The 20,559-nt window shown below is 41.5% G+C and overlaps 1 protein-coding gene across 10 annotated transcripts in view; it reads left to right on the top strand.

Annotated features, from left to right (window-relative positions):
* Positions 1-677: 677 nt before the first annotated feature.
* cacna1c (calcium channel, voltage-dependent, L type, alpha 1C subunit) overlaps positions 678-20,559 on the top strand; it is a 292,067-nt gene continuing 272,185 nt past the window's right edge. For all 10 annotated transcript variants that reach the window (XM_074697816.1, XM_074697807.1, XM_074697809.1 and 7 more), the window contains exon 1: positions 678-1,633. In XM_074697816.1, the coding sequence (XP_074553917.1) occupies positions 1,576-1,633 (58 nt within the window). In that variant the 5' untranslated portion in view covers positions 678-1,575. The remainder of the gene's footprint in view (positions 1,634-20,559) is intronic.

Here is a 20,559-nt window from a genome sequence, read left to right as displayed (position 1 = left end):
GAATCCAAATCTCCAAGAATCGAATTCCTTGTGATGTCTCCCGGCCCAAAGAAAGCCCTGAAAAGATCAGAGCTTGAGTCATAAAAGAGCTGAAAAACCAGATCTTGAGTGTGTGTGTAAACACAGGCACAATGAAAAGAGGGGCTGAAAGAGTCCAGATGTGAAGGAAAGATTTAAAGTAGGTATAAAATACGTCCAATTTTTAAAATGAGACTTCTCAAGGCTTTTCTGATCTGCTTAGGATCATTTTCCCACTTCGACTTTTTATCACTCAGTGTTTCCATTTTCCTTTCATCCTTTTTTTGTCAACGTTACATTTATGTTTGGTTTGCACCTTTCTTCTTTTATGTCCCTTTGCAGACCATCGCTTTTCTTTTTTTATGATGCTGGAAGTTCCTTTACCTCCCACACACACACACTTCATCATCATCTTTGTCTTCATCACCCCCATCATCATCATCATCATCTGGAGACCAGCCGCCTGTTGCCTATACAGTCTCACTCCCTTCAGTCTTTTTCTACGGCACACACACACACACTCTCTGCTTCCCTCTCGTACGCACACACATACACACACATCTGGAAACAGTCAAAGCGTCTACATGCAGGAGGAGGGAGGGGGGCTACCTCTCTCGCTCCCTCTCTCGGTATCACTGCAGAGCTGAGCTGCAGGGGCAGCAGAGGCAGAGAGAAGAGAGAGCTCCAACTCCCGATCAGTGAGACACAGGCAGACAGACAGAGAGACAGGCTCGCTACAGACAGACAGGCTCACAGACTGACTGACAGACCGCCGGACCACCATGGACTGGATCAGGACAGAGAACCCGGTCTCCGGATGAGACAGGACGGCCTGGCTTCTGTGTTTTTTGTTCGGGGGGACTCTGCTTTAGATACGTGGAATAACCGACTACCTATTGGGAGATTTAACCCCGTGCTACCCGTGATGGAATATTTACTCTCTTCTCATCTCCTAATTTTTCTCCCCTTCTCTTCCTCCTCCTCCTCCTCCTCTTCTTCATCCACCACCACCACCTCCTCTTCTTCTTCATCCTCTCACATTTTGACACGCTGCTGAAGATGCGCACGAATGCGTCTTTTGCGCACTTCCATTGCGACCGCCACTGACAGCGCCCCGTGCTTTATAACCCTTTGAAACATATTTTTTTGATAGAGAAAAGGGGAGGAAGACAGAAAGAGAGTGAGAGAGCGAGGTGTGAATTGAATTGAACGCGGTGCTGGTCTCATGTTTCTCGCCTAGGGCCCGGATGTACCGAGAGATGCACCGGTGCGTTTTCCCAACCGGTTCCGCCGAAAGCTCTCTCTTTTTTCTCGCCTTCACCTCCATCATGGGGATTAGGTAATATTCACTCCATCCGAAGACACCCTCCCCGTAAATAAGAATAACGGAATACCCTAAAAACTGTCCGTGCCAGACAGTTCTTTCTTCTTTTCTCCCCCTTTTTTGATTTCTTTAATTTTGGGGGGCTTTTTTACCTCCTCGTGTTAGTTTCCCTCCTCCTTTTCTCTCTATCTCTTTCTTCCATTCACCCATAGGGATAACGCCGGACTACATTTATGGTAAATGAAAGCAAAAACATGTACATCCCGGAGGACACCCTTGAGAATCATCAAGGTATGTGGTTTTTGTTTTCAAACAGCAAACATGTTGTAAGTGTGCATGAGGAGAGGGGGGAAAGGAGGGAGGGAGGGAGTAAGAGAGGTATGATGATCTGGAAATGGGGATGGGATGGGGAAAGAGGAGGAGGAAGGAAGGAGGGAGGGAGGGGAAAGGGGTGTTAGCTCCTCTCCTGGTTTTCAACAGATGGACAGAATGCACCTCGACTTTCCCCCTCTGTGCTTTTTGATGCTCTTGAGCAGTTTGTGCAGCAGGTCAACTTGTGCCAGAATAACGCAACAAATGCTGAAGGGGAGACATGCACGATGAGGCCTTTTATCCGCTCGGTTAGGTCCACATTTGTGGTTTTGACAGGCCTGTGTATCGTAGAACTGTGGCATAATGGGTGGGCAGTGGTTGGATAGAGCCAACGGGCACTTGTAGGCGGGGATCTTTATTGTTTTAGACGGAAAATGACAGCAAACGCGTGTTTCTGTAAGTGATTTGGCAGATCTTGTCCTTCCCCTAGGCTTTCTGGGAATAACCTGCACACATATGAGCTGTTTTTTATTCTATCACACAGAAACACATTGTGGTCGTTAAGGAGCAGGAGATTGAGCAGCAAACACGGATACGCGCGCTCGATCAGCATCGATCTCCCCATCCTCTATAATCAATAGCCGTATTCGTCACGTTTTAATCCAAGTTTTCATGTCCGCGAGGGGCTCCTTAATAGCAGCGCGCGCGAGAGGGAATCTTACAGGGATGACAGGTGGCAGTAGGAGGGCCTGCAGGACTTATTTTCCTGCTGAGAATTGTGTTGATGATGTGCTATTTTAAGGTGGAAGTCAGCGGTTCATTGTGTTTTTTTTTCTGCACAATATACAACCAAACTTTCAAATGAAGACTTGTTCACGGGTTTGAAACGCAGAAAGTGAGCAGAAACCCGAGGCTGTGCTGTGTTCCACGGTGAGGAAAGGGTCTGTTTGCATTGCGCAGTATTACGCGTCGCTCCTTCCACCCACGTTGCAGAGAGCAAAGCCCAGCGATGCGTTCATCGCTTCATGCACGGCCCGGACATTGTAATACAACCCGAGGTTTATTTATCAAGTCACTCTTATCATTCACACGAGCCTTATCATCAGCACCGTCGCCGTCATCGCCTTCGTTTTCCACTTCTTCCATCACAACCACAAGCACACCTCTCCGCCTTGGCGACAGGTTCCATAGCAACAGGGGATGAGGAGAGGGGTGGCTGTGGATGTATGTGTGTTTAAATGTGTGTGTGTGGATGTAATTTGTGCGTGGATTTGTGTCGCAGCGAGGCACGTTCCCCAAACAGTTTGCTCACAGGAGCAACTAATCGTAGGTTGGATGTTACCTGCAGAGGCTGCATCATAGTTTGATGATGGCAGCACAGACAGAATGGCATCATCATGAAGGGCAGGTGTGTGCGCGCGAGAGAATCACACAAACCTTGATCACACACACATCTGCCTATTCTTTTCTTTCCTATAAAGACTCTTAGTTATAGTTTCCCACAGATGTAAGCTTTATTATTAATGGTGTCATAACCAGTATAATTAGAAATCAAGAGAAATTCTGTACAACCATTAAAGAAACAAGTTTATGGCTCATGAGTAGTTCTTTAACTTGCTGATTTAAAGTTAAATGTCACATTAAGAAGCGCTCAAAATGATCAGTGCCACCCCAGAGTTGTATTACTGTCTTCTTTTTGGTCATCACTGCCAAAGACTACAAAAAAGTCCCAAAACTGAACTCAAATGGAAGATGTTAGAATGTAAGTTCAAAGCACAGAGGTTTAAAGCAGCAGGATGTTAAAAGTGTAATTGAGTGATCCACCAGGCTTCCTCCAATCAGATCATTTAAAAAAAAAAATGTTATGACCATTTTTCAAACTGATGAAAAAGCTGTCTAAACATCTTTTTAGCCCCCTGCTGATTGCTGTGATCAAAGCTCCGTCCTACTTCTGCTGCATTTTGAAGCCTACTTGGGAGGTGGTTTCAGCACCGTGGACAGTTCATTCTTCATTGGTGTATTGACAGCTTGATGACAGCTGCTGAGGAGTCACAGAGACACAGTTACAAAGGTGCTGCTTTTATCACCGAGTTGTTGCCGTGTGTTACAGCTTGTGTCTGAAGTTCAACACAATCTTGAATCAGAGCCTGACAGGGAGGAAGAAGTTAAACCATGTGCTCTAAGGGAAGGCAGGATTTTTTAAACCTTATATATTAAATTTACCTGTACTCTTTTTCCTTTTTCAATGAGGTAGTAAATTGGCTATTAGGGAGTTGGAGTTTAATATAGGCAGCACATAATGAAGTTCCTGAAACTGACAGATAAAGGCACTCTGGTGGTGTGGTGCAGTTAGAAGAGGCTGTGTCTTCACCAAAACTTTCAGCAGTTTGAATTTAACAGTTCGAATAAAGTTCATAAGGATGAACAAGGGCAGCATTGGCCTCCGTTAAACACTGATTAGATATGGTATGCACTTATTGAATTAGCTACCATAACATTTTGTGTAAAAGACACACTTCTCTCTGTTATCCAAAAAGACAGCTTACCCCCTGATTAGCTCAAAGAAAAGGGTGGTAAAGCATGGAGTTATTAATACAGTGTGGAGTGCTGCTTTGATTGAAAAGGACTCTTATGAGTAAGGCTACAAGTGGCTGGTAACAGGAGGTGGCACGAGGGGTAGTGAATGAGTCATGGGAAGTGTTTCCATTCATACATCACAACTTTTTAACTGTACAGTAGGTCGGGCTGAACTGTGGTTAGCTACACAGCTGCATAGAAACTGCACATTGCTCCATGTGATGGAAGTCATTACAAAGGACAGTTTGAACCTTTTTTTCTTCGTTTGGGAGCCCTCTAATAATAATACTGATGCAGTTTTTATCCCAAAATTTACAGCATTTGCATTGATGCAAGTTTATTTGTTGTTGGTTCTTGAAATTGTGTCCTTAGATATATAGTACACCATCTTTTTGAGCATTGAAAGTTTAAAATTTGGCATTGAACTGTGCTTTTTTTGTTTAACACAGGAATGGAACATTTTAATGGAACTTGAACAATCAAATCACAGAAAAACAATATTGTAGATATCATCAGGGGAGACAGAAAGGGCAAATTAGTGTTTTTCACGCATGTGTGGACCACCCCAGTCAATTATTTCTTCTTCAATAAAGCTGGCCCTGACTTCTCTGTTCTCTGTCCACAGAGGCAGAATTCTGAAATTGTTAAAAGATTCAAAAACTACAAAATCACTGAGAGAGTGCAGTCCTCCACCAAGCATATTGTGATCATCACCAACTCTTTAGTCCTACTTTAATGTTATACTCCCTTCATCAGACTGTCTGCTACAATTTGGTGTTAGTTGCAGGTTTGTACAATAATTTGTTTCCTGACAGTGTTGAAAATTATGATGACCTAGTACATATTTCATATTCCAGATCTTAGTATCCAGAATCTTGCCAGGATCTGGGTCATACTTTAACATCTGTCAGAAATTATGGTGACCTTGTCTTGTATTGTTTTGCAAAGCAATCCGACCATTTATCATGGAGTTCTATACACAAATGGTGAAAACGGCCTTATCTCACAATTATAACAAAACCCTTTAAAAAAATCCTGGATCTAGTCAGTGATCTGGATCGCCTCCAAAATTTCATCACTTCTTCCTTATCCTATTTTAAACATTTCCTGAAAATTTCACGAGGATCCGTTAGTTACTTTTTGAGTTATGTGGTTCACAGACAATCGGACAAACTCCCCAAAACATAACCTCCTTGGTGGAGGTAATAAAAGCAGACATATGTTTTTATCGTAAGACTTTGTGTCACAATTCCTGCTCTGTAGTTGCATCCAATCTGGAAATCAGAAAGAATTAACCTAACAACAAACACAACCTCATACTGTTCATCCACATTGAAAGTGAGTACACACACTTGTTGCATTTAATGTCATTGTACATGAGAGCAAGTAAATGTTTTGCTTCACACACATGTAACTACACTCACACTCAGACTCATTAAAGCAGCGGTTTTCAGCAGAGTAATCAGAGAGTTAATTTTCCCTGTGGGCTTTGTGCCATCGGCAGGATACCTACGCTAAGGTTATTAATTGGTTTCTGATGGTAACACGAGGGTGCCGGCCAGGCCACCTGCCAATTCACTTCACTCAGTAATTTCACTCAATATGATCGCTGATTTCATCATCTCCAGAAAACACTTTGAACCAACAGGATCCGCTGTGTTTCTCATGTAAAGCAAAGTCTGCAGAGCACAAGAGAAGAGCGGTTCACATGAGTAACTTTTTAACAGAATATGAAAACCGTCTGGACGTTGAGGAAGCTTAAGTTTGTCAGAAATAAACTGATTTCATATGGTCACCAGAAACAGGCACAAAAACTGACTCCTACAAAAAAAGGAAACTACCGAAGCATTTCTTTCTAATGTGTATAAATTAGAATCCACAGGAGCAGAGAGGGTAGCTAAGCAAGCTGCACCATCCATTAGTATGCCTGACGTGGTTGGGAATCAGGGCAGTTAAGTCCAAATCCATAAGTCTATCCAGCTGTTGCTCGATATCAGGTGTTAAGGTGAAAAAGATAGGAAGTGAGAAGTGGGACACTTTTTTTTCAGGCTATGGAAGCAGCTTTGAAGGTTTCAAAATCCTGTTGCATAGCTCTTTTTATGTTGCATTCACGAGCTAATTTCCATCTATATGCTTTCTGACTAGACTCTTGTGAAAGGTTATACATATGAAATTTTCTTTCAAGCGTGTTAGAACGATAGAGTTTACTCAGAGACATTCATAATAACATATTATCAGTGTCCTTTCTGGAAGGTCGTTGAAGTGGAAGTACAAATCATCTGACCTCAATGACAGTTTCAAAATTGACATTTGGTGCCATGATTACAATCGCTGATAGTCTCTCTTTTATAACCAACAATAAAAACTCAGCTGCAATCAAATGTGACCCATTTTGATTTTACAATACCCTCCTTTGTCTCAATAATCTAACCACAAAAGAACATGTACGAGTGTGCACACAAGTAGTTCCACTTTTCATTGTCTTTAACTGTAAACAGCAAAGGCTTTGACATGCACCGTCTTCTTCAAGTGATCCTTCCAGTCCATGGTTTACGGAGAGAGTTACTTCCTTTAATAATTCAACGCTGAGGCAAAAAAGCTTGAGTAATAGGACAAAATTGTTGCATGTGAGTTTTAACCTTTGTACTCTTTCTCAACTTAACTGTGTCTCATACTCATTCAACCGCAGTCTGCTGCTGCTGCCGCCTGCTGAGCTGCTTCAGCAAACCAGTTGGGGTTTAGTGGTTGTTAATTCAGGAGTTGTTTTTAAGTGAGGTTACTCTGTGTTGCTTTGAAGACGCAAACACGCAAAGCTTGATTTCTTGTTTTTAAAAGATAAAAGTTGCTCATTTTGTAAGGGTCAACTTTAAATGTCTGGATTCCCATTATATAAAGGTCAATGACATGACTGTAAGTGAAAAAAGTTGAACTATCAACTGACATCTTTCAGCAACTTCTATCCGGTTGCTTAGTTTTCTCTTTTTGTTTCGTCTCACTGCTCCAGTTTGTATCTTTATGCAACAGCAAAGGAAACAGAAGCAGTATAAACCAACTGTACGTGCCCTGACCAGCACCAAACAGCAGGCAGACAAGCTGTGTCCCACTTCATGAGCTGCAGCCTCTGAAGGACCCAGGACTTTGTAACATGTGCAGACTAAACTGAACAGAGACAGAAGATTTCCAGTGGAGATCACCAGCTGCTCTCACTCTTACTTAACTTAACATCATCACCACTCTTGTTTACCAGTATGGCAGCTTGAGAGTCGGATTTCTTGAATTGCCCTGCAGAGAATTATGGGATATATTAAGCCATATAGATGCACCCAGTACGTACTCTGGGGAGGAGTAGGACCATAGACTGTATAAAACATGGACATAGTCTCCCTGACGTCACCTGTCTGTTTCTGAAACGGAAAATGAAGCACATCGGCTATAGCGGCCATATTGGTAGTGGCAAGGGCTTTGCATACAGCCATAGGGCGCCTGTCAGTCACGTGACCCTTAGTTGTACCTCTGATTGGGCGAACTCGCGATCCCAATATCCTCTGAGTGACCAGGTTAGAAAAAAAATTCACCCCACCCATACAGTGTGGGTCTATAGTGAAATTAGTGATTCAGACAGGAGACGTTTTTTGAAACCAGGCTGTAAATTGGTTAATTTCTGCTTTAAAAACGGCTGTTTTTGGCTCGTTGTGCTTGTGATATAGACTGTATAAAACATAGAGGTAGTCTTGCCGACGTCACCCGCCTGTTTCTGAAACGGAAAATGAAACACATTGGCTTTAGCGGCTATAGCGGCTATAGCGGCCATATTGGTAGTGGCAAGGGCTATGGCCTACAGCCATAGGGTGCCTGTCGGTCACATGACCCTCAGCTGTGCCTCTTATTGGGGGAGCTCGGGATCTTAATATCCTCGGCCGAGTTAGAAAAAAATTCACCCCCCGTACAGTGTGTATCGATAGTAAAATTAGGGATTCAGACAGGAGACGTTTTTTATGTGACTTCCAGTACTGCCAGAGCAGGCCTCAAGCGGACACTTGAGAAACAGCAGATTTTAGCACTTCAAGTAGGAGTAGGACACGTTTGTCAGCCACATTTGGAGGAGTCTTTCACACAGCTTCAAAGTCAGGGGCTAGCTTGATAAACTGCAGAAGACAGACTTTTACCCCAGAAGATGGTGGAGACCAAAACTGAGCAAAAAAAGTCGATTTCATTCAGCACGCTACCCAAACTTATCGTGCATCAAGCACTTTGAGGATGAGGGCTGTAGCTTCTGTGCTTTGCTTAACAACTGATCTGAACCAGCGCCCAGTGTAGCCATTAGCTCCTGCATGAATGCACTAAGCTTTTAACAAATGAAAAACCCACGCTTGGAAACATTAGACACTTAGAGGAGCTTCATATACTTAGGTTACAAAGAGGAAGACACAACAATCAGCACAACAATCAATTTCAACCTACTGCATAGTGATTCTCATTTCCCCAATTATGCCTGTTTTCAGTGCATGTCTGAACCTTAGAGGGTTTTCAGTGTACCACATTAAAACGTTAGAGAACAGACGTGCTTCTGCATGACTCATGAAAATGTTTGATTTCCAGCAGGATGTGTAAAAATCAACTGTTTGCCACATCAGCTCAGGTGGTGGTGATAAAAAAGTCAGGCATTATTACACCATGACTAGGGGGTCGATAATACTTAGTATCCAGAGTCTGCCTTTATGTATCTGTGATTTTGTATCTATGTGTGTAGGATCATCATACAGTCGCTCCTGTATGTGTGTTTAAGGACCTTTAAGTGCAGCCAGGTTGCAGCAGCTGCACTTCAGGAAGCATTAAAGAAGTTCAAATCAGGCCTTAGAGACTATCATGGCTTTAACTTAAGGAAGAGACCCAACAACAGCTGGTCTTTACCATCTGAGAAGTGAATGAGACACATAGGGGAGAGGGTAAAAAAGGGGAGGGGCCGACTGGAAAAGAGAGGATTGCATGTAAGAGGAGGGATGGAGAGAGCAGTGAAAACAGCAGTGTGGAAACAGAAAAGAGGACCAGAAATGAGCGCATTCAAGGCAGCCAAAGGAGAGACAAGAGGGACCTGTAAGAGACAGGAATAAAGGAATGAAATGAGTGTGAAACAGAGGCAGAGGGAGGGCCAGAGGGAGTGAGGGAGGACAGGAGGAGGAAGAGGAGGAGGGAGGATTATCCGTGACTGTGTCTTGCTTAAGCCTCTGGCTGCGTATTGGAAATCTATCCAGAGGCTGTCCTCTGCTCTTAGTGCTATCAGGGCCTCGGTCTTCATTTCTGGGGGGACAATACGCCATCACCGGCAGTCCCAAGTGTGTGTGTTTGTGTGTGTGTGTGAGAGAAACTGGCCGCTTGCCCATATGCATTGTGCCCGCTTGGCTGCCTCCGTCTGTGTGTGTGTCCTATCCTCACTCACTTCGGACATGTACTTATGTGTCCTCCCACCCCACACACACACACACACACACACACACACACACACACACACACACACACACACACACACACACACACACACACACACACACACACACACACACACACACACACCCTCCTCGTCTATTGATCTGGCTGAAGCCACTGGTGGAAATAATGACTCCAGACCTGTAGCATTTATTTAATACCTTTTCTGTTACTTTATTTCTCATCTTACTTTTTCATTCACACATTTTCTGTCACCTTGGGTATATTTCAAGTAACCCTCAAATTACGTATAGCTTTTTTTTTTTTTTTGAAAAGACTGTTCAAGTACAATTTCAGTCGTGGTTTTGCGCCCCAAAAAATCACATCAAAGTCTTTGAAGTGTCCCTTCACTGTCCTATAGATGGCTTTGATCCAGAGGCAGGAGGTTTAGAGGTGAGAAAAATATCAATACCGTTTTGAAGATTGCTTTCAGTTTGTACCATAAGCCTGCTTCATTGAGTTTAACAGGAAAAGAGAGTGTGGGTATTTTAGCCCGGGTTTCACCTAACCCTCTGTCCCTACACTTAGAGAAATTGAATTTAAATTCATTTAATCGTTTTGTTTTTGACACAATGCATGCCATTAAAATGGTTGCTGAAATCAAACCCCATGTCAGATACTAAAAATAAAACAAGTCACCTTCCTGTGTCATACTCATGAATCCAAGACAGAAACATCAGTCAGGGCCACGTTTATGTTTTTGTTTTGTTTTTTTACACCTGTATGAATGCCAGATTTTTTGGGTGATATATTTTGGACTATTTTTTTCTTGCACTTATATTGTTTGTGAGACGGTTACAAGACATTCATAAAGGATGTACAATACTGAAAATTGAGTAAGAATTAAGAAACGATGCTTTATCCTGAATCTGTTGAGAGTAATGAGATATACTGAACCAACAACAACAACAGGAAATGACAAAAAAGGGCAAAAAAAAAACATTAACCAAACAAATGAGTCACTGGTTATTATGGGGCTGGTTATAGCTCAATGAAAGGCCTATGAGGGGGCTTTATTGGATGTGGTCAGCAATTTATCCAAGAGGGGCTTCTGTATTTCTAAATAAGTACTTTCTGTATTAACCTTTTTTTTTTCAGTCTCTCTGAGTGTGAAATAGTTTCCACTTCTTTGAGTCAATGTACATTGAACGTACAATGAACATGTCTTAGAACATTTTGGGGATAATTTATTTTTAATGTCTCAAATTTTTATTTTTACTTGGGCTGTTAAATGAGTAACTTTAAGAATATGATTAATAACTTAATTTCAGAAGTTTGTTTTGGAGAAACCATGTCTGAAGCTGCAGGTTTAAAAAAAAATAGTTATATAAGCAACTCCTTTTAAGGATTTTGAAACTAAGCAAATATAGTCAAATTTAGCAAAAAGGTGGAGTTCACTTCTTCAGAGTTCTATCTTCCACAGTTTTGACACAATTTGTACACTACAAAGTATTATGCTAACAGCTTTTGTGTTGCGTTGCCTCTTGACGCTGCGCCTTCATGCTTAGCTCGTGACAGCTCAAACTTAAACTAAGATGTAGTGAGATGACATTGTAATTTATTTTTCTCACAAAGTTTGTGGTGCCTTTGATTTCTCAACTGAACTGACTGGGAGTCTTAAAAGTGACATGCACCAAATAAAGAAAATGCAGTGCAGCAGCCTTACCATGGTGTGCTGAAAGGGACAAAAGAGACCAGGATGAAAATAAGCACAGACTCTAATCCTCTTGCAGTTAACATTAACAGCTAGCTCAAATTGAACTTTGTTTTATTAGACATTACTTATTCCAGGGTTTCTTTCATTTTTATTCTGTAACCCATCCCTTCAGATTAAATCCAATCACTAGCCTAGAGCCTGTAAAATGTTTCATGAGCTAAACATGTTCCACATCAGCCTCAGCGCTCAAACCTGTGACCTTCTGTACGTGGTTTAAGGCTAATCAGTGTTAGCTATACCTATAAAATGGAGCTTCTGGCGTCTAAGTGCAGAAAAAAGACGAGTGTCCCCGAGTTACAGAAGAAGCTGAAGGATGAAGAGAGACACAAGTGGAAAGTGGTCTTTATTATTCATGCCCAGCCATCCATGTCCTTCCCTCTGTTTCCTTCTTGTCTGTCCTCTCATCCCTGATCTCACAGCGTCTGTACCCATCTTTCCCTGAAGATAATCTGCTTTTCCTTCTCTCCTTTTTCTTCTTTCACTCTCCATCAATCAACCAGCATACAGTGCTAGTTCATATTCAGGTTTATCGTTCAGCAAGACCACATTTTCCTCTCCTCTATAAATTAATCAGCCCATCCGCCTGCATTTACTGTAACATTCAGAGTAGATCTAACCACAGAGAGGCATGATACAAAACACCATTTACTGTCCCAACGGGGGATTCAGACTGTAAGCTCAACAAAAAGCTCTGCACAACACAAATTGGACTGCCCACAACTTTAGCTTGCGTGGTGTTCTATATGCAGAAAAGTTAAAATTATAAACTGCGAGCCTACACTGTGTGCAGGAGTGTTTTAATCCTGAAAATGTGTGGGCAACGGGGATGTGTGTTATAATGGCAAAAGTAAGTAAATCTAGGTTTATAGTCTTATATAAATCCTCTGCGTTTGAGTTTATTTTTAAGTGCTAAACCTTGTGAGCTTGATACTGTAGAAATGTAACCATGGTTTCTCTGTGTTCAAGTTTGATGCGTCTTTGTTACCAAACTAGGTCAGGGTCACATTTCGATTACATGCATGTTCTGCATGACCGTGTGTGTGAGAGGTGCTAGTTTTGCTTTGGGGTCTTGTGATTGGGGTATAATTTGGATAATTGCTGCTTTTGTGTGTCTGAGTGCTCTCGGCGCAATGCATACTATTCAAAATGGAAATAAAAGGGAAGAAAAGGTGCAGAAAATTAAAGAAGAAAACTTTGTCAACATTGAAAATGATTTGCATACTAACTGAATGAGCATCTGAATGATTATAATAAATATTATCATTGAATAACAGACAGAAACAGAAAGATTGTCTCACACTTGTAGTTTTTGCCTCTTGAGCGATGGATGTGTATGTTGTGGCTGCACAAAAAGTTCAGTATCTGAGCACTTTTCTTACATCAGTTATGTAACAGTGAATCTTAACAAGCTGCGTCTGAATAATTACACAGGGAGGACAGAAGGGATAAACATGCAACAAAGAGGATGGAGATATTTTAAACTCCAGTCCCCTGTCCGCCTGAGACACATCTTTTTAGTTTCGTTGACACACGTCAGTTTGATAAATGTTGCCACTCAGGCGTTTCCTCCCAACACACACCACAGAGGACACATCTTTCAATCATTTTCACCCAAAGACGTGAGATAAAACTGGTGTTCTTGAGTATTAAAATGGGTCTAATAGTCTCCAAGCCTGTGTTGAAATTCATACCCGGTTGTCTTCTGTCAAATTGAACATCTTGTTTGTGTTGTTCGTGATTTTAACTTTGACACATTTTACTTGTGTTTGGCATTGACTGTGCAGGGGTGTGTCCAAAGGGCAGACCAGAGGTGGCATGAGCCCCTTAATTGGCCACCTTAGGTTATATCCCTAAACTCCAAAAGTTTGATCTTTTATTTAGTTTTTCAAAGGCAGAATGTGTTAAAATCAGATATTTGGGCCATGTTGCTACAGGCTAACTGTAGCTTTCTTTGTGTTAGAATGTAATTTGGACTCTTCTGACTTTTTGGGTTGTAAGTAGGAGATTCAGAAAAGTTACCTCTAATGGGAAACGGGAAGTGATTTTTTTTTTTAATTAATTTATCCTTTCATTTGACTTGAAACATACATACAATGTGGCACAGGAACCGTCTTGTAGTTTTTAAAATGGCATCTGTGTGCGTTCACATGGCCTCGTAAATCAAATCGCCCCTATATGTCACTTGTGTCACCCTGGCCAAAAAGTCAGGACTTCTTTTTGTTGCTGTAATTTGTTGCCCAGACTACTTATGGATTTAAAAAAAAGTCATTCAGAGTTAACAAAGGAAAAAATTAGGGGTCGTCATTGGTCAACCAATGATGGTGTTTTAGGGCAAATATTAATCAAATCATCAATTTAAATTTGACTGGAAATTTTATTTTTGGAACTGATACCTGTTTACAGTAAAGATAAAAACCTTTCTCAAAATTGATTCCTGTCATATTAAACTCAAGCTACTTTGGTAGCATTTATCAGTTGCTAAACTACCATAGATTAAGTACTGCAGCTGCACAGAGCTGACATGTGCCATCACTGCCATTTACTATGGATGAATATTCATGATAAGGGTCAGTTTTTATCTCTAAAGGCTCTTAATTTTTACACTTCATGTTTGTTTGAACAACTTGTCCAAGTCCTCAGATCTTAACTGAAGTAAAGTAGCAGTAGTCATTGGTGAAACCAAGGTAAGACAGGGTTGTAAGTGAAAACAGCCCACTCTTTCTTTCATTTATTTCATTAGTGATTGGAAAAATGAAATGCAGATACAGGTACCACGATAACTACTGAATTTCTGTCCCATCCTAAAACACACCAGTATGAAATTCAATAGTTGCTTTAGGATGAGAAAGTTGACCTGATAGTAAAAAGTAAACTGATTATGGGGCAAAGCTTGCATTGCAGTGGTTGCTGGTTTCTGGCCATGGATCTTTGCTGCAGGAATTCCCCCACTTTCTACGCCCCACAGCAAAAAAGCACCCCAAAATCATTTAGAAAAGTGAACTGTTCCAGTATGGGCAGAAACTTGGTATTCATTCCCAATCGGGTCCAATTTGTAAACAGCTTTTCCATTCTTGTACCCAATGACAGCTTTAACCACTGCCTGCTAGGTCATGCCCAGCTTTGACCCATGTTCCACTTCACTGCACATGTTCAGACAGCGTGTCAATAGTTCACACTCGCTTGTGACAGGAAGTGTTAAAGTAATGGATGTTCAAGAGACCACCAAGCTCTTTGTTCTGGCTGGGTTTGTGCACCACTGATGAAACTGTTGGCTTTCACTGGTGGCGGTAATCCCAGACAAGCGCACACATGTAAATACGGTTAGCAAACACAGATCCTTTAGAAGCAACACAAATCATACCTGATTATTTAATTTTATTGAGGCTAAATAAAGAGAAGAGAGAAGTGTTTATGTTGCTGTTGGTGACCCATCTCTTTAAGTGGAAATGAGGTCTTACAGCCACACTTCGCATTTCCCGGTTTAGCAGCTAATTAAAAGAGAAAATGGAAGGAATCCTGTAGCTTTAAAAATGTCTTGTTTCAGATTTTAGCATCATAAATGAGTCTGTTTTGAACTCTGTGTATGTTGTAGCCCATTTCTGCAAAAAGCTGCAACATGGCAAACACGTCGTTTAGTGGCGTGGTGTATGTGAAGTGGTTAAGTTTCCCTGTGTGAAAAAACGCCACGACGATGGCCCTGAAGACACCAGGGTTTCCTTGTCAACCAATGAGACGACGCCTGTTCCTCAGTTTGACGTCTTTTTACTCCACTGAGTCACAGGAAGTGATGTTTGGAACCAAAGGCATGTAAAGTCATGTGTTTCCATCAGATCTCAGTAGCAGCACTTCTGTGAGTCGGGCCTCTGGTGGGCTTGTCATGGATGGATGGATAGCTGCACTACATAGAAGGAGGTCTGTCACCACAGGCTTATACACACTCACACACACTTACACACACCCTCTGTTGTGAGCGTCAACCTGCAGGGCAATAGCACCTGGGCAAGATGGATTAACCCAAGAGTAGAGTGATGCAGGTTGGTGTGTGTGTGTGTGTGTGTGTGTGTGTGTGTGTGTGTGTGTGTGTGTGTTTCTGTGCCTCTGGTTGTAAGTGGATGTGCGTTAGTTTGTGCACTTCTTCATCTGACTGTATGTGTGGGGCTGATGGCTGTCAAAACACCTCTTAAAGCTCATTATCAGGGGTACAAATGTGTGTTATTGCTGCCTGAGGCAGAAAGCATCTTGTGATAACTCTTTGTCACAGAAAATGTTAAAGTAACCCTTAAAGTATTTATTTTTCATTACATTTATGAAGCAAATGTGTTATTCTTTCTTATCAAGTTCCCAGGGGTATGTCCAGAGAGGGGCTAAGGTGGCACAGGCCCTCTTAAATTTGAAAGGTCCCCTTTCCAAATCCCATATTATGATAGTATTTTTGTCTTGTTGGAGGCAGGGCTTGTTTCTAAAAACTGAATGTATTACAGTTTTTTAAGTAATGAGATAATTATTGTGTTACTTGAACTCCTCTACCTGCGTAACTTGAAGACAGAGAAAGAACTCAAATGACCCTTTTCACATGTGCTTTTGTGACTTTCTGACCTCACTCACAGGATGTGTTTATGACTTTGGCCCAAGTTCATGGGAGAAGGCAAAAACCTCATAGCAGTCAGTGAAGTGTATTTCTTGAGGTTTTGAGGTATGTGAATGGATTTTAAGTTATTGCACAAAAGGATGGGAATGTGACGAAGTGAAAATTGTGACCTGGCCGGTAACAAATCGGTGTGCACAAAATGGACAGAAATCCTGGAGAAGCTGTCTGACTAAGACCTAGTTTTGTCCGACTTTGAGTCTCTGGGTGCGTCTCAATGCGTTGACTTCGTGCTTCCTCCGTACTTTCCCAGTCGCCATTTTGAAGACTGTCCCGAAGCGATAATTGCGCTCAGAGGAGAGAGGATGGAGGAGACTGATCGGAGGAGTGATGATCGAGGAGACACGAGAGCCTGCTTTGCGGAAGTCTTTTCACTGACAGACACGCCCCCATATGGAATATCACTCTCTGATTGGATGCTGCAGTAGCTCAGACTTCACATGAAACTTCACAAACACAACGGAGTTTAGTGAGAGAAAAGACGAGCTGAAGACGGGCACAGAGGATCGTTCAGGAACTGATCATAAATCTGGTAATAAAGTGTTTGTTGTGAGTTTAAAGCACAAAACACTGAACGCAACCATCATGAAATCAATATAACAGAGGAATAATACAGAAAACTGACTGATCAATAATATCTTCCTGAGACACAATAAGGTGGGCTATATTAATAAGCTTCAGAGGTCACGATCAGATGAGCTCTAGATAAAGGCTAAATAGTTCATAAATAATCACACAATTACGCATTTTACCGGAAAAGTGATCCATATGAGCTTCTAAACAGCACACAGAATAAACAGAGAGCAGGTTTTCTTCATGGTAACGTGTGTTTAACAGGTTAAAGGAACAGACAAATCTCTGTTACTGTTTCTGTTTGATCAGAGTTATTACAGCGAACATGCCCAGACACAAACAGCTGTTAGAGCTGACTGACAGATGATCCAGAGGTGATCAGCTGATGCTGTCATCAATGAAACACGTCGCTTCATGTGACGCTCCGAAGGACAGGATGTCCCATTGCTCTAAAAACAAATCTCCTCCATCCTCTCTCCTCTCTTCATTTCCTCGCGTCTCTCCCATGCATCTCTGGTGTGAGGGACTAAGACGCAAGTGAACGACACAAGTGGAGGAAGGAAGGATGGAACTTTGGAGCTTTGAGACACACCCTCTGTCTTTCACTGCAGCCTCTTCTTTTCCATCAACAGAACATCAGCATGGGTCCACCTGTTGCTGAGCAAAGTCACATGACAGAGTTGAGATGAGGTACTCACTGATAAGCAGGGCTGTGTCAGGACTTTGTTTTGTCTAGGGGGTAAAATAAGGAACTGACCTTTACAGGGATGGAATGAAGTGTTCGAATAAATCGCATCATAGTTTAATGTAACATTATTCCTATGACAAGAAAAATATCGAATAAGAATGATGTTATGAGTTCTTTTCTCTCAATGACATACACGGCTTAAAAAGATTATTAGACCACCTGCCATAAAAATGAGGGAACTTGGCAATCAAAAAAATAACCGTTTTTTTTTTTTCTGTTTTTTTGTGTAACAGTACATTTGAGAATTAATAGAAAAAAAAAAACTTATATTCTGGGATTGAATGTATCATTTTGATCAAATAGCTTGCACATCTTGGTGGATTAACCATTGCACAAACATTAAAACATATTTCAACTAGTAAGCTAAAATACTGAGTATTTCAACATATAGAAACCTGAGTCTATTATCAGTCATGAATTATTAATTTCAGGCAGCTATGGCAAAAACCTGGTAATCTTATAAATTTGTCTATCACTTTATTTTCACGCCCTTCGAGGCCTGGCCAATTATTAAAACAAACAAACAAACAAAAACAAAAAACCCATAGATATGTACCAAAAATGGATAACTCATCAAAGATAAACTGAAATCTAAAAGTTTTTGGACTGATTTTTACAACTTCATTGTTTCCTTCCTGTGAAGCCATGGAATTGTAGGTGAAAGTAGTTTCAATGGTGAGTAACTTTGTAGAGTAATGCAATACTTGTCTAGTAACTACAAACTAGTAATGTGCAAAATTTTACTGTTTTTAAGTCACGACCCTTACTCTATTTATTTGTTCTGAAGGGAAGGAATATAGAATGTTTAAGTTGCTGCTCAGTTGTGTAATTTTAACGGTGAAAATATATAAGCACAGGTGTCCACATCTGTAGGATGTATTTGTGTAGCTATTCAAACAAGGTATGATAAATAGAGACAGAACTGGTGAGAAAAATCTGCTTTTCAGACTCCTGCATGAGTCAGCGTCCCAGTAGAGCCATCCCAGTCAAAAAAGTCTGTACGCCTTCCTGCCAGTTTTAGGAGCACTGGCAGTGTTAGGCAAAGACTGTGTTGATGAAAAACAATAAGACACACATACAAATGACAAGGATTATTTTAATGTTCCTCTACAAACACAATTTAACTAATTTAATGAGTGTATGTCGCAGCAAAGCTCATCTTGGTGTGTTAAAATAGGTGTACTTTCCCTTTAAGGCCCCTGTAGCCGCTGGGTAATACTTCCCCACAGCTGAACACTTCAAGAACTGCCACAGTGAGATGTGATCGGTCATACTTGATAAATAGGCTTTGGTTGCTATGTTTTCTAGTATCCATGGCAAACAGCATCAGCTGAGCAGGTAGCCATGAAAACACAGTTCGATGATCTATGCAACTATTCTACATGAAAGTGTCTGACCTTTTCCTCTGTTTAGTTTTGGTCTGTTGCTGGATTCGGTGCCGTCCTGACCGGTCCATCATCTGCGTTTCTGTTGCACTCTGTTCTTTTCATCAGTCGTTACCATAGCGACCAGGGCTGGACTCAGGAGGATGAAACTAAGGTTAGGAGGCGGGTCTTCAAAATAAATCTGGATACGTTCCTGTCTCCCTCCTGTTCTCACTACAACAGCTCTTTTTTTTCTCTCTTTCTTGTTTTTCTGCTTTTGGAAGCTGTGTTTTCTGTTTCCTTTTCCTCCTCCCGTCTTTTTTCACCACCCCTCTTTTCTTGTTAAGACAAGGGGAAGGTGTTTCAGTCTGTAATGACCCGTCTATATAGGCCATGAGAGCGTCCTTGACTGTCTATGAGTGTAAAAGAGGCTGGTGTATGTGTGTGTATGTGTGTGTGTGTGTGTGTGTGTGTGTGTGTGTGTGTGTGTGCATGCATGTCCCCTGCCATCCCATCTATCTAGGCCAGTCGTGATGTGTGTGCTCCACAGACCACTTCCCTACAGACCAACTATATGTGTGTGTGCGTGTGTGTGCGTGTGTGTGCGTGTGTGTGCGGGATAGAAAGAGTTAGTCCGTATGTCTGTACGGAGCAGTCCACTTCCCAAAAGACCAGACTCACTTTCACACTCTGGAATCATAATGGCTAAAACAGGCTCGTTACAGGACTCCTGCTAAAGCACACGTGTGTGTGTGTGTGTGTGTGTGTGTGTGTGTGTGTGTGTGTGTGTGTGTGTGTATTTTTCCATTCCTATGCAGCCTAAAACCAGCTCTAGAAGAAGAGGAGGGTTTAAATTGCTGCTTTAACTATTACAGAGTGCCTCGTGTGTGTGTCTGTGAGCCTGATCAGTCCATCACTTTGGTCCAAACTAAAATATCTCAAAGCTCTCTTTTGAAACGCCAAGAAATTTGGTACAGCTTGTCTCTGGGGAGAATATGTCCCCAGGGTGTTATGATTCCCAGCTTGATATCCTCCTAAGACACATAAAAAAGATCTTTCAGAGGATTTTATGCTCTCAGCAATGTTTTTCCCCAAGTCACATGCTTAGTTTATGATTCTTTGGGCCAGCATGTTGAAATCTCACACCTACAGCTACTGGCCTGATGTTTTTCCCCTTCAAACCAAAGCCTTAAGTTTTATTGACTTCTGAAAATGATACCTCAAAAGTTGCTCTGCTTGCTTTTGTCATGAAAGTGCATTTTGGCAATGTGAATGACAGATAGTTTTAGCCGTGTTTGCATGGTCCTCTGTGCAGTTTTAGAAACAGAAGGCTATGCAAACATGCAGGGTAGTGTTGAGGGAGATCAACTGATTTTTACATCCTCTGAACTTCATTCTTGTCAGTGACTGAAAACAGAAATAACAGGCAGGTTATGGCCGAGTTTTCTTGCATGTACATTGTTATCCACATTGAAGTGTCTTCTCCTCATCGCAAAATGCATCAGATGATGCAGCAAAAAAAACAACAACAAAAAAAAAGATTAACATCCCACTTTGGTTTTTGACAAATGGTAATCTGCAAATGTGAAGGAGCAGATTCAGGGTACCCAGAACCTTACACTCTGCCAAATCTATCTTCAAGCAACCCTGTTAACCTCAGGAAAAAAGGAATCTGGAAAGCCACAAAAATTTTCAACATCCGAATTTTACCTAATTAGCATTGAACTATTTTTATTAGCGCTAATAAAAAAATGTTATTAAAAATGTTATAGCATGAACAAACTGAACTAGCGATAG

The sequence above is a fragment of the Halichoeres trimaculatus genome, unplaced genomic scaffold, assembly GCF_033239565.1.
Source record: "Halichoeres trimaculatus isolate MK-OKI-2021-1 unplaced genomic scaffold, fHalTri1.1 fHalTri1_scaffold_21, whole genome shotgun sequence".
NCBI classification, from domain to species: domain Eukaryota; kingdom Metazoa; phylum Chordata; class Actinopteri; order Labriformes; family Labridae; genus Halichoeres; species Halichoeres trimaculatus.
Note: the sequence above shows the minus strand (reverse complement) of the source record. Positions and strands in the feature narration are given on the sequence as shown.